This window comes from Podarcis pityusensis (genome assembly GCF_964106645.2).
Source record: "Podarcis pityusensis genome assembly, chromosome: 11".
NCBI lineage: Eukaryota > Metazoa > Chordata > Lepidosauria > Squamata > Lacertidae > Podarcis > Podarcis pityusensis.
Genome location: NC_138036.1, coordinates 28,454,833 through 28,469,785, shown reverse-complemented (window position 1 = coordinate 28,469,785; position 14,953 = coordinate 28,454,833). Strand labels below are relative to the sequence as shown.

Here is a 14,953-nt window from a genome sequence, read left to right as displayed (position 1 = left end):
ACGGTAATTCAGAACATGGAAAACATTAAGATAAGCATCCAGAAGCAAAAACCACACTGTAATTTACAATTTGCACAATTTGCAATTTACAAGCCACAAACCAATGCTCCCCTTCTTTTCCTTCCTAGGGAGAAAGTAAAAATCTAAACTACGGGCATTTGCACATATCAGGCTTAAATTGCCTTTTAGAAATTATTTATGTTGACATCTGATTCATGTGAAAGAGAAGGCCGAAGAGATTCAATTGTAATATGGATGTTATTTGGCCAGGGCAGATTTTGTATTAATAAAAGCAAAGCCTGCTGTAAGACTCATTAATGAATCCCCTACTGGGTCAACACTTGTTATTTTAGAAAAGTGGGGACAGGATATTATGGGTCATGTTTCCCTTATGCAAGAAACTGTAACATCACACCAGCAACCAATACATTAAAATTTGTGAAAGTTATTTTGCGCCTACAATGGTGATGGTGACATTGCTACTTTTTCAGTGGGGAGGGGAAGTGGAGACTTGTGCGGCATACTCTTACTGCTATAATTCTTTCAGCAAAAGCCTTTGAAGTTTCTTCAAAGGTTTGTTTGCTGGCCATAGAAATGTTTGTTCATTTATAGGGCAAGTAACATCAGAAAGTACCATCTGCTGAGATAGCCATCAAAGTCTCCATGTGCTCTTAAAAAAGCCCAGCCCCCCCCCCCCGATCTTCAGTTAACAACCAGTCTTCCAATGCAATACAGCTACCAGTTTCACTGGCAAAAATCTATAATCGTCAGTGGGAACAGAAATAAGACACCAAATGTTGTGGCTCCTGCATGGCGCAAATTACTTTTCTCCTCCTGTTTTTACTCAGCATTGCCAGTGACCTTTCAAGCACCTTAACCTTGAGCAGTTGCTGTACCCCAATACCTGCGTTACTAGGGATAGGGTAAAATGTTAGAGCCTCCCCCACCCTTCTATCTTTTAAATCGCATCTCTTATGACTTCGTGATTCTTATGATTTCATGACTGAATGCTTCATCATGCTGGACAATTTTAGGGTGAATACACATTCTCTTTTGTGGGGTAGGATTCATGCTTTCAGCACTAAATGGCCATACCTCTTTTCTCCAGTTTTGTGATTGCCTCCTTCAGGCATGAAAAAAAATCCATTCTCCATATCACAATGCAATATGCTTGCAAAAAGCTCATCGAAACTGTGTAAGGGGCTAGGAAAAGAGACTCATTGAGACATTATTTATGCCCACTGGTGTGGACAGAACATAGTAGGATGCAGACATTAAAAAGTGCAATACTACCAGCAAAGAGAATAGCAATTTCACTTTTGGCTCATTCTGTGTGGAACTGATGGGAGTCGCAGTTCAACAACACCCGGAAGGCACCATTTTGGGTACCCTGGAATAAACAATTAGCAGGCTAGATGGACCAGTGGTCTGACAACTTCATATGTTTCTTGTGTTGATCATAAATATATGGTATCTTAATTGCATATAAGGCTTTTTTTTCTATCCCCTAGAGATTTTTGGAGAATAGTAGCATCACTGCTTGTTACAATGAACTGATTCAAATAGAACATAGCGAGGTGCGATCACAGTTCAAACTACGGTACGTAAAAATATGTGCGAAAACTGTTCATGTTCTTGACAGAAAGTGTCCTTGGCAGAAAGGAGGCAAGCCAGTCGCTAGCATGCAGCCCGGAGGGGGAGGAGAAAGGGGGGGCAGCAGGAGGAACCGCCTCAGCCCGCCCAAGCCAAAATCCCAGACATATGCTTAAATATTTAAAAAATCCCCCGGGTGCCCATGTTGCGTGTACAAGACGACCCCCAATTTTTTACTTTTTTTTTTTTTAAGCAAAATAACCTTGTGTTATACACGAAAAAAATACGGTAGTTCCAGCATTTGGGAAGTGCAGACCAAATAATTAACCATTCATCAGGAGTAAGTGCTGTTTGGGGCTTGCACAGGGACTCAGCTTCTAGTCACTTGCCTCAGTCAGACTCCTTATTTCTTAAATTCCAAGTATTCACCTTTCTTCCATTGGGCTTTAGTTTCTCCTAATCAGAATATGTTCACCTAAGTAGAGCATTTTGTATATAGTTGGTATCACTATATGAAGCAAACATTTCTTTCATTTTCTTCCTTCCGGGCCCCCCCCCCCGCTGTTCTTCCACATGGCTTCAGGGAACTTATACCCACCAACTATCTGAGTTTAAGGTGTTGGCCAGATGGAACAATTCTCACTCTTCTCCCTCTGCATTTTGTCCAGGGGTGGGTCTGCTGCTCCCCACTCCAGAGTCAATTCTGTGGGAAGAGAGAAGGGAAAGTCCTGTTGCCTAAGCAGAAGAACTTGTGCAGGGCGTCCACTAACACGATTCATTATGTCAATCCCACCCAAAATGTATACAAATGTGTGCCCTCTTTTGCAAGTGGAGCTGAGGGTCCAATCTACATATAGGCAGTCACTATTCTTGACACTTCCAGTACGTGTGTGATTGCATGTGCGCGTATTGTGCCGAAACTGGAAGTGACCCAAAAATGTCACAAAAATGGGTGGGGCAGTGTGTTTACAAGCTTTTCCAATGGTGTTTCAAATGTATGTGATTTCACTTCAACATACAGCGCCTCAGAACATAACCCCTGCATAAATGAGGTAAGTGTACTGGGTCCAGAAAATTCTGCTGGCCCCTCTGCCCCAAAATGTACCATCAGTATTTGCCATCCACAAGTCAAGGGCCTACCCAATAAATCAAAATAAATTTGACCCCCATGTGATACTAGACTTCTCTTGGCAAGTGCACATTCCACATTGTAACAGGAATGAGGGAGTCATGGGGGTGACTTACAGAGGAGGATTGCTTATCCCCTCCTTCACTTGAGAATCTTCCCCTTTTCCCATTTCCCCTCACTTAAGCTTATTCATTGCTCTGGCTAAAGGAAGCATTTACAGAGAGAGAATAAAACGCAGGAGAAATGCAGACAACCAGTATTTTCTTTGCAATATCTACACTGTGAATACATTACATATTGCCTAACAATCCTCTCCATAGATGTATCGTAGAAAAATACATTGAAAATCCTGGTAGAAATGAAAACATACAAATGCAATACATCTTGCAATGTTTTTAAAATAATTCTTTGTGTTTAGTTCATGCACTGATGTAATCCTGACCTGTTACACTTGCAGATATTAATGGTGTATAATAACTTGTTAATTTCAGGGCTTGCAATTCAGTGTTCACAGCACTGGAACACTGTCATGAAGCCATAGAAATAACTAGCGAGGATCATGTAATTCAGGTATGGAAAAGGCACATTTTTCTTCCTCTTCAGAAACCTGTGTATCGATATATCAGTTGATTGAACACCATTGGCTTCTTTGGTTGTATGTAGACGTTTGTGCCATATCCTTCCTTTTCTTCTTAAATATCTGTTGGGGGAGGGAGTTCTACAATGGAAATGTATCTAACAGTATTCATACTGGGGACTGAATGTAGCATAGGCATGCGGAATGCATCTTTAAGTTCACGCTTTCCTTGGTTGCTCACATGGTTTCTTTGCTTTACAGTATGTCAATCCAGCCTTTGAACGGATGATGGGCTATCAAAAGGGAGAGCTAATAGGAAAGGAACTCACTGAGCTTCCAAAGAGTGACAAAAACCGTGTGGACCTACTGGACACGATCAACACTTGTATAAAAAAAGGAAAAGTAGGTGACTAGCTAAATTCTACCTCCTGCCTCCTTAAACCTCCTTAAACTGAACAGACCTTTGAGATCATTTTCCTCTGTTGGTAAATTACAAATCTAGGACACCTTAACTTTATTGGAGAACATGTGCAATTGGATAACCCTGTAACAAAACTGTAAGAGGGAAAGAATTGTGTGTGTGCATGCATAAAATCTGCTTTTGTGCAGAGTTTATTGCCATGTGGAGATTCTGGGATGATGGATTCTCTGCTTGTAGCTTGCTGTCAGTGCATCTATGATTCTCTCACGTAAAAGGTGTCTGAGACTGGGGGTCACAAAATGCTACCAGCTTAGAAATATTTATTTTAAGAAAGGGGTTTGTGATCTGAGCTTCCTAGAATGTTGTTTTCACTCAACTTGTTTAGGAATGGCAAGGAGTTTATTATGCACGGAGGAAATCAGGAGACAGTATCCAACAGCATGTGAAGATAACGCCTGTAACCGGCCAAGGAGGGTAAGTTTGTTAATTAAAAGTGCACTCTGTTGTAATGGTTTTCTCTGTTATACATACGTATATAAATAGATGGAATCAGGTTTGACTGTGAATATATACACCTATATGCATTATTATATTTCTATCAAATATAATAATTCCATATAATAGTGCCATGTTTCTTGGCACAGGTCTGGGCTTTAAAGCTCTGTGTCTGAGTGTGTATTTCTTCTCTCTCAGTGCTTTCCCTAGGAAAACCCGCGTTTCACTGCCAAATCAGAGTAAATGGCAATTAGGTTTTCTGCAGATTGGACCCAGTTTTATGTGTTTGATTCCCCTGAATCTCTGTTCTATAAGCTGGGTTTTCTGTTTGCTTGTTTTAGGATGTGTTTTTTAACAATATTAAAATAATAATAACAGTACACCGCTTGTATAAATGCTTTAAGATAAAATAAATATTATCCCTGTCTCCCTCCCACCAGCTGCTAATCCTTAACTGTACTTCACCTGTGACTCTCACCAAATGCTAGTGCCATTGCCAAGGCACAAGCCTTGTATTACCTGGATTACCTGAGAGTCAAACTACATGTGATGTGGAAATTCCACGACTGGAACACCCATCAAAGCAACCTTGGGGTTAGGGGCAAATAGTTGAAATAGGGGCAAATAGTTGAATTCCCCTATGCATCTCTGATTCAAACTACTCTCCACACTTTTTAATAGAAAAAAAAGCTGTGAGGAGTTTCAGACTGCAATCTTGTGCACCTTTACTAAAGAGTAAGTTCCCCTGAATTTAGGAGAGCTACTCACATAGGATTCCACTGCTAGTCATGGAATTCCCATGTTGCACATAGTTAGACTCATAGTTGTCCTTAAATAAGGTCTCATCTCTCAGTCTCATTCTTTAAAATGTGAACATAATTGACCTATTCTGTAGGATGAGATGAATAAACAAGTGACAATAATAATTATAGGATTTTTTTAATTTGGAAAAAAAATATTGAAAATACAGTAATTTTATGCAATCTGTATAATTATAATAAGTCAACAGCATCGTATGACTGAATATTGTCCTGATACTTATCATTCCAAAACATCACAGATTTAAAAAAATCACTCTAAAAAATGTTTCCGTTATTTGCTCTTCTGCAATATGTTAATTTAGACATTAGATTTTCTCAAACCTTTCTGACAGTGATGGAGTAGTTAATTAACAGGTTTCTTTTAATTAATCAGATCTGAATTTTTTATTTAAAGTAAATGGTAACAATTTAATCCCCAGTTGTGCCAAAATTATTTTATTTAGTAACAGTGCTTTTGTTGTTTTTGTTAATATTGGCAGGAAAATCCGTCATTTTGTATCTATCAAGAAGCTATGTTGCACCAATGACAGCAACAAACAGGTACTGTGTTTTCTTCGAAGTATACAACCGCCTTTCTTGATATCATTCCATAGTAATAATTGTTTGTCTTCACACAGCCAGTACATTATGTAATATTTAAAATATGAGTGCCAAAACATACTATCTGAAAGACTTCACCAGGTAGCATGCAAGTTTATTTGACCAAGCAAAATGACTGGGCCAGATTTTAGGGAGAGAATTATGCAGTCTTTCAAGTTACACAGAATACATCATGTAGCAGAATTTGGTCCTAGGGAAAGCTAAATTGTTTACAGGTACAAATAGAGTTGTCAGAAGAAAAGGAAGCACACACCTGCATACCACAAGGTTGTCTGTGCAGCTAAGGTTTAGCTAAATCAGAAGTTTATGTGTCTATTTCCTTTTCTTTTTTTCACATCACACCAGACCTACAAGACCCATCATGATGAAAAGTGTGCAGGAGACCAGTTTCAGTCAGGTTAGAGAATAATCTTTCTTCAAATGGCATCATTTTATAATCATCTAAATTCTCTCAGCAGTGTGTATGTATATATATTTAAGTACCATCAAGGATCTAGCAGAACTGGTACTTCCCCCCCTGAGGGCTTTCCTAGAATTATGCCTACAGATTATGCCTTCTGCCAGGTTGGATGGTAGATGCAAAGAGATGCCTATCTCTCAACAGATTTGAAGGTAGAGAATGTAATCCATTATGTATTGAAATGTGCTTTACATGGTGGTTCAAGGGCAAAATTATTGAGAAACATTTTAGCTAGCTTAACAACCTACTCTGATCAAGAAAATAAATTTTCTTAAATATCTTTATCCGTAAATGAGAAATTAATTAAAACAAATGTGTGTGTGAAAATAAATTCTGGCCACTTTTAAAATACCTTCCTGTAATATTTCTAGACTCTCACTCCTTCAGATGCAAGAACAGGAGAAAAGAATCTATTGATGTCAAATCAATAACTTCTCGGAGCAGCGATGGTAAGGACACCAATGTGTGGAGAATATTTCTAGCAGTTCAGGATCCTGGATTAGATTGCTGCTGCTACTGCCACTGTTCATTTTTGAAGATTTGAGAGAGAGGCACTTGATTTGTCTTCAAGGTTTTTGTTAAAAGTAGCTCCCTATTGTCTGGGCTATTGAGCAACAATAATAGAAAGCAGTACAATTTAGAACAGTGGAAAGTATTTGGGGGCAGAGGTGTCTCCATCTCTTACTGGCAAATAATTTATTACTCTCTGAGAACATACGATGGGACCGTAGCTTCTTTATTTATTTTATTACATTTATATCCTGCCTTTCTTTCATCATGGAACTCAAGATAGACCCACACATCTAAAATAATGCAATGTATGAGGATGTAGATTTTTACTTTTGTTTGTTTTAAATGCCAAAATGTTTCTGTTTAATGGCAGCCCCAAGTTTACAGAATCGTCGGTATTCATCAATGGCAAGAATACACTCCATGACGATAGAAGCCCCAATCACAAAGGTAAGAGTCAACAACTTTCTGATAAAATTTCACACACACCAACAATCTGGACGGATACAGCAAGGCTTGTTGAGGCATTCAGATATCTTATGATGCGCTCAGCCAACACAGTACGTTTCACATCACCCCAATGACCTGGTTTGCATGTAACACTAAGCCAAACCATGGCTAAGTGTGAGCATGATAGTGTGCATGTACTCTCAGTTAAAATCATAACTGCTTCACTCCCCCTCCAGTTATCCAGCTGTTACGCTACCTGGAATTATGTCATGGTTTGGCCTGGCATTATATTGCTGTAGGCAAACTATGAGTTGTAGCCACTATTTGTTTTTCGCTTACTATTCATGGTTTGTCTTGGATACACAAACCATGAGCATGAGTTCGGACATAACACTACATGCATACTGGACCAATAACTATGTAGTTTCTACTATAGCAGATAAATAAAAGGTGTGGCAACTTAAAGCCAAGCTAATTTTAAGATGTTGCTTATCAAACACATGAATGGAGACCATGCTATTTATTCATTCAGATGCCTCTAAAAACTTATTGTAAACATGTCCTTGTAAACTCACAAGAAATGGACCAAGGATGTTTTTTCTAAAATACTAACTAATACTTTATCTTTATGAACTATTATTACATAATAGAACTGCCCAACTTGAATCAGTAATCAACTAAGAGTGCACTCCTGTACATGTTCACTTAGAAGCATGTACCATTGAGTTCAGTAGGGTTTACTCCCAGGAAAATAGGAATAGGATTACAGGCACGAACTTTAATTGCTTACTCAGTGATGCCAATTTTAATCATGTAGGCAAGTGGTTTTCAACCAGTGTGCCGTGGCACCCTACAGTAACTTGAAAGATAATAATAATATTATAATTTATTACTTATACCCTGCGCATCTGGCCGGGTCTCCCCAGCCACTCTGGGCGGCTTCCATCAGAATATTAAAAACACAATAAAACATCAAACATAAAAAACTTCCCTAAACAGGGCTACCTTTAGATGTCTTCTAAAAGTCAGATAATTGTTTATTTCTTTGACATCTGGTGGGAGGGCATTCCACAGGGCGGGCGCCACTACCAAGAAGGCCCCCTGCCTGGTTCCCTGTAACCTCACCAACACTTTGAATTATGCTCGGAAACATACTGGGAGCCAATGTAGGTCTTTCAGGACCAGTGTTGTACGGTCTTGGCAACCACTCCCAGTCACCAGTCTAGCTGCCGCATTCTGGATTAATTGCAGTTTCTGAGTCACCTTCTAAGGCAGCACCACCTAGAGCACATTGCAGTAGTCCAAACGGTCAGGGGTGCCACAGGCAACACTGCCCTCTCTCCCTCTTTTCTTCCCTCCCTCTTCTGATGCCTTCTCATGTCTCTGCCTCCCAAAGGCTTGCATAGCTGTTTATTGCAGCAGCCCAGGCTATAAGCTCCACAGGCAACTGGTGCCTCTGGCAGGCACCTCTCTTTGGGGCAGGGGGGGCACTCCCTGGAGAACTCACAAGGAGAGGGGAGAGGAGAACAAGCCGAGGGAACACTCCACAAGGGAAGGTGTTCAAAAAAGGGTGAGATGCTGCCAGCTCTGCAGGCAAGGGGTAACATAACTGGGCTCCTGAGCCCCACAGGGGTGCCGCAGAAAGAATGTAGTTGGTTAAGGGAGCCGTGGACTCAAAAAGGTTGAAAACCTCTGATGTAGGCAAATTGTAATCAGTTGTTAATGGTACATTTGTTACTGTTTAGTGTCTATTTTGCACTCATTGTAACAGGGTTTGAAAATATAAAATACAGTCTGTCCCTATAACAGTGATAGCTTTTGCTTATAAGTTTTAAATTATCATAGTACTTTCAATATTCTCAAAAAGGCACCTATATTGAATTTTTAGCAATACACAGCTGTACATTAATCTAAATGGTAAATTAATTAGTTAATTATTTAAATAAGATGATTAATCAACTGCTTTATTCATCTGATGTTCCTTTTACATACTAATTCCTTAATGGTTTCATGTAGACTAAAAATGAGCAATAGCTGTTATATATTTTTCCTTTCTGCTTGTAACCCCGTAGGTCATTAATATAATCAATTCTGCTCAAGAAAACAGCCCTGTAACTGTAGCAGAGGCCTTGGATCGGGTTTTGGAAATCTTACGGACAACAGAACTTTACTCTCCTCAGTTAGGTACCAAAGATGAGGATCCTCACACTAGTGATCTTGTTGGAGGTCTGATGACTGTGAGTAAGAAGACACATATCAAACAACCAATTTCACTCACTGTTGTGGGGTGTTTCAGCTGAGCTGATGTTCTAAGCAAAATTCCTGTGGCTTCTCAATTGCCTCATTACATTGATAGTACTACAAATCATAACATTCCATCAGCCTTCTGTTGCTGGTGCTTGTTGTGGGAAAAACTGTTAAGATTTATGTAAGCAGCATATGGAACGCACAGTAGGAGGAATATATTGAACTTTGCCCTGGTTCACCAAAGCGGAGCTCTGTGGATACAGAAAATTGCCTCTGTAAACTGCTCCAGATAAGCAGCCATGAAGGAGGATAGCATGCAGCTTTAATGTCAGATTGAATTCTCAGTGGTGGTGCAAGTTTTATAGCGTATTTATTTAAACAACATTCACACATTCATTGTATGTGCTTTTCTAATTATTTGGAGCATAATTTATATTGCTTAGTGCATAAACTTAATGATACCCTAATCCTAATCTTCCCTAACCTTTTGCAGCTTGATCACAATGTCTTTTAAGAGTGCACCCTTCTCCTTTTTTCCTTGGTGTGTGGAATCCGGCAGTGTGCAAATATTTTTTGTTTTATTTCAGGATGGCTTGAGAAGGCTGTCAGGAAATGAGTATGTATTTTCCAAAAGTAAGTTCCCACGTCCAACTCTCTTTAACGCATGCCTGATTTATTTGTTGCTATTGTTGCAAAGCAATTAAGTCTTGCTGAAAATCACTGGTGCAGAGGTCCAGTTCTTACACAGTAAAAGGTCCAGCTCTTACACAGCAGTTACTTGATTCAGTAAGGAATATCTATGTATGGAAGATGTTGAGGCTTATCTTGGTGGGTATATCCAGCTGTGTCATATGGTCAACTTGACCCCGTTGAACTGGCTCATTGCATCTTCTTGATGGGCTTATACATCCCCATTCAGGGTCACCGTTGTTACATGTGATTTGTTGCCTGCAATTAGAGGTGTATCAGGACCAGAGAAGACAGTGTTGGAAAACACAAGCTGGGCGATAGGAGTGTGTTAAATACAGAATTGCCCCCGTCACATAGAAAGAGGGTGCCTGGGCATAAAAACTGCAGGGAGGTAAACTACAGGTGAGGGCAGTGCCTCACCACCATGCATGCCACCTTTGCATATGCACCTCTCCACTCCACATCAGGGCAGTTCCATTTACACACACATGAGATTGTAGCCTCTGGATTGGATCCTGATATAGTTATGCTAAGATTAGACCCATTGAAACCAATGAATCACAACTAACAAGTCCCACTGATTTCAGTTACTGATTTCATCCCGTCGTGTCAACCTTGGTCCAAATACTTAATTACTACTAAGGATTCTTCAGTGTGGTGTAGTGGTTAGAGTGGTGGACTAGGACCTGGGAGACCAGGGTTCAAATCCTCACTTGGGCATGAAACTCATTGGGTGGCCGTGGGCCAATCGCTGCCCCTCTGCCTAACTTATAGGGTTGTTATGTGGATTAACTGAGGAGGAAGAGGAGAACCATGTGCCCCACCTTGAGCTCCTTAGAAGAAAAGGCAGAATGTAATTGAAATAAATAAATTTCTCATCTGGACAGATACCACGAACCAGAGCCATGGTCACCTCTCTGTGCCAATTACTATAAATGACGTTCCACCCTGTATTGCACGCTTACTGGATAATGAAGAGAGCTGGGACTTCAACATTTTTGAACTGGAAGCTGTTACAAATAAAAGGCAAGCCTTCTCTCTGCCTTGTGTTAGATAGAGGTATAGAAGTGGAAGGTGTTGCTGAACAAGCTGTGGCACAAATTAAACTTGTGTCATCTATGACTTGCTTAGTTGTATCTGCCTGTCTCTGGCAGATGTTGATACAGGAAGCCAGGAGTAACTTCTGCTTCCCTCTCCTGTGCTTCCTGGTGGATGTGTGGAGTGGGCATGATTCCCAAAGCTGCCAGAACAATACCCTTTTTATTTTATGTTACATTTGTTATGGTTAGTTTAGCAAGAGCAGGACAGATCTATATGCAGCTCCATCCTTTCTGTCTTGGGACTCCCTTCAAGAGCTACTACATGGTGCCACCAATCTTTTTCTTTCTTTCTTTCCTTCCTTCTCTCTCTCTCTCTTCCTTTCTTCACTTCCCATTGAAATTAAACTTAAGAACATGCAACTGCATGTTAAATCTATTATGCCCCTATGACCCCTTGCCTCTTCAGGCCAGAATACATTAAATACAGCTTGAGGTGTTAAAGCTCCCCCCCCCCCAAGCTGTCAGCCCTCCTAAAATGCTGCTCAGCTGCTGTTTGGCACAGAAAAGTAACTGCCATTGACATCGATGACAGCTTCTCATCTGTGCCAAACAGCAACTGAGAGAGGGAGCTCTTAATTAGAACTGCAGCACTGGAAGGTAGTGTTAACCCTTCATTCCTTTGTGCCATGGTCCTGATCCTAATTGCCCCCATGTGGCTGCTGTTTTTAAAAAAGGACTGCACAATGCCAAGCTGTGCATTTCACGTCATGTAATTTGGCTCTTCCTTTCATTCCTTCCTTTTATATAAGTCTCCCCACTGTCAAAATGCTGATTGTCAACTTCACATGGCAAGCAAGCACACACAGGGATAGTGGTGAAATGTATCCAGTAAATGGAAGCTGTTGCTAACCAAAGTCTGCAAGAGCAAGAAGACTGATAACGAGTGCCTTTCCTGCCTTGTTTTACCATCTCCCTTTCCAATTATGTTTCAGGCCACTGGTTTACCTGGGTCTGAAAACTTTTGCCCGCTTTGGTGTCTGCGAATTTTTAAACTGTCCCGAAGCCACACTGCGAGCCTGGTTCCAGGTGATTGAAGCCAACTACCACTCCTCCAATTCCTATCATAACTCCACTCATGCAGCTGATGTCTTGCATGCCACAGCTTTCTTTCTGGGGAAAGAGAGAGTTAAGGTACAATTTTTGCTGAGATTTCCTATACTTATGTTCAACAAGTTATGACCGGGTGTTTCCATGGTATTTATTTGAAGTCCCTCACTGCGCTGCTTACTATCTGAGTAGTTATACAATCATTTTTATATGGAAAAATGTCACTATGTGGTGGCATCTCCCAATCATTTTTCTATGGTTATTGATATTTATAAATCAGCAGTGGGGAACCTTTGGCCATGAGTCTAAGTAGACACACCGGGCTTCCCCATTTTGGCCAAGCCATGCCCACATGCCCTACACTTGATGTAATACATGAGGTGTGGGGCATGTAATGCAGCTGATTATCAGGGAACTGTGCATGGGGCACACAAAGCATTGACAATCAACTAATGATCAGTGCTTACATAGCTTTATTCATAACGCTATACAAAAACAGATTACTTGACATTGTTGTGATGTCAGGTGATTTGGCAGGTGAAAGGAATAAGAATCTGGTCTGCTGGCCAGATCCAAACCCCCAGCTCTGTTGTAAATGGATCTTCAGAAGATGAAAATGAGCTGCATCTATGTAGCCATTGAAACTAATGCTGCATTCCCCATAGTTATGGGTGGATTACACTGGATGGGTAAATTTCCCATCGGGAAAATTACAAGAAACTCCTGCCTCTAGATTCTACAAACTCACCCAGACTTGCATATCAGTGACTCTACTGGTGATTACTGTTACATTTTTATTTTGATAAATACTGTATAGGTGAACAAGACTTAATTCTTTCTTGTAGGCAAGCCTTGATCATTTAGATGAAGTGGCTGCATTAATAGCTGCAACAGTTCATGATGTGGACCACCCAGGACGGACCAATTCTTTCCTGTGCAACGCAAGCAGTGAGCTTGCTGTACTCTACAATGACACGGCTGTGTTGGAAAGCCATCACACAGCTCTGGCGTTCCAGCTCACCGTAAAAGACAACAAGTGCAACATTTTCAAAAGTCTCAATAGGTTAGCTTCCTCAGAGTTCTCTTTGTTTTGAGTACATTAAGATACATTTTTTTGTGGTTGTGTGCGTGATCTGCCCCCCCCCCCAAAAAAAATTCTGTTTACAGATGGATGTCTGAAATTTTGTGTCAACAATCACATCAGTGCTCCAGAATGCAGAGGGTTGGCCTATATGAGATTGCTAGCATTCATCAGCATATGTCCAAAACTTGGGTTTTTCTTTTCTTTTCCATACATTAACATTTATTTGCTATGGTCAGCATTCTCATGGGAATGTTGCCTTTCTCCAAATTTTGGACATTTATTGTAACATACATATAGTTAAAAACAAAAACCACAACCCAAGCACCTCTATCCTCCATATCTGTGCAGTGTGTACCAATTATATTCCAAGTTGAAGTGTTATGAAAATGTATTTCTTCTCCAGAATTTTGGGGTATCTGCTATTTTTTAGGAAAAATAGTAGGACTATACTTTGGGATTACCGGTACATAGAGGGATACTTACTCAATTGGTATGAATATGTGAAAGTGATTACAAGGGATGTATTCATAATGTGATTCTGTGGCTGGAATGTTAAATGTGAATTTGGAGGCCTGATACCATACCTGGGAAAGAGTGAATGGCTGCAGATGGTGAGCCACACTGGTGCTTAGCCGAGAGTCCTCTTTTTTAATAGTATTTGATAACTTTCTTTAGAGCAAATTTAGCCCACTCCTGCTCTGTCTCCTTTTATAATCCTTTCTCTTAAACCTTCCTGCTTCCCGTGGGGATCCAAATGTTCTGAGTTCTTAAACACTCCTCTTTTCCCTTTTCCCAGAAATCATTACCGAACGCTTCGTCAGGCAATTATCGACATGGTTTTGGCAACAGAAATGACAAAGCATTTTGAGCATGTGAACAAGTTTGTGAACAGCATCACCAAGCCCATGTCCTCGGAAGAAGCACAGGTATTTTGTGGCACTTTCTTTTCATATTACCAGAATTCATACATCCACAACCAGGATCTGTGTTTTATGCTATTAGGTGCAAACAATGTCCAGGTGCTCAATCTCATAATAATATATTGGGCAATGTGCATTGTTTCTTTTCCACTGATGGAAGGCATATAGAGCGAAAAATACAGTAATTGGATTGCACGAACCAAATGTAACATAATGCATCACAATGTCATTCAATAAATCCACATCTGTAAGATACAATAAAAGGGACCTATAACACGGTAGGCTCTCCTGTACTGCTTCCTAAAACAACCAGGTTTGTTCAGGGTTGTTACTTATATTAAGGTGTAGTTTAAAAGTGTTATGATAGTGTTTTCATAGCAGTTGTGAGCAGTTATGCTAACCCCCACTTTTAACTATGTATCTGCATTTCAGAATGAGGGTAGTGACTGTGAATGTACAACCAATCTCAAGAACATTCCAGATAACCAGACGTTGATTAAGCGCATGATGATCAAATGTGCAGATGTTGCAAATCCATGTCGCCCTCTAGAACTGTGTATTGAATGGGCTGGGAGGATTTCAGAAGAATATTTTGCACAGGTATGACTTTATAATTTTAAAAACTGAATACTAACATAGCTTTTAGCATGAGAAAAATAATTTTACTTCTAAAATGCTCTTGTGTTTTCAGGTGACTAGAAAGCACATGCTATCTGTATTTCCCGCCTCAGCTTCTACCATCAATAACAGCTTCATATGCCATGACAGAATTCATTAAGTATAATTGATCAAACAGTTTAAGATAGCAG

General features: G+C 40.2%; 1 protein-coding gene across 1 annotated transcript in view; it reads left to right on the top strand.

Annotated features, from left to right (window-relative positions):
• Window positions 1-14,953, top strand: part of PDE8B (phosphodiesterase 8B) — a 42,661-nt gene that overhangs the window by 22,854 nt on the left and 4,854 nt on the right. The window contains exons 6-20 of the mRNA XM_080972475.1: window positions 1,512-1,600; window positions 3,214-3,292; window positions 3,561-3,701; window positions 4,106-4,194; window positions 5,516-5,576; window positions 5,982-6,033; window positions 6,468-6,545; window positions 6,980-7,056; window positions 9,129-9,293; window positions 9,891-9,936; window positions 10,881-11,019; window positions 12,026-12,224; window positions 12,986-13,203; window positions 14,021-14,150; window positions 14,577-14,744. Coding sequence (XP_080828601.1) covers window positions 1,512-1,600; window positions 3,214-3,292; window positions 3,561-3,701; window positions 4,106-4,194; window positions 5,516-5,576; window positions 5,982-6,033; window positions 6,468-6,545; window positions 6,980-7,056; window positions 9,129-9,293; window positions 9,891-9,936; window positions 10,881-11,019; window positions 12,026-12,224; window positions 12,986-13,203; window positions 14,021-14,150; window positions 14,577-14,744 — 1,731 coding nt within the window. The remainder of the gene's footprint in view (window positions 1-1,511; window positions 1,601-3,213; window positions 3,293-3,560; window positions 3,702-4,105; window positions 4,195-5,515; window positions 5,577-5,981; window positions 6,034-6,467; window positions 6,546-6,979; window positions 7,057-9,128; window positions 9,294-9,890; window positions 9,937-10,880; window positions 11,020-12,025; window positions 12,225-12,985; window positions 13,204-14,020; window positions 14,151-14,576; window positions 14,745-14,953) is intronic.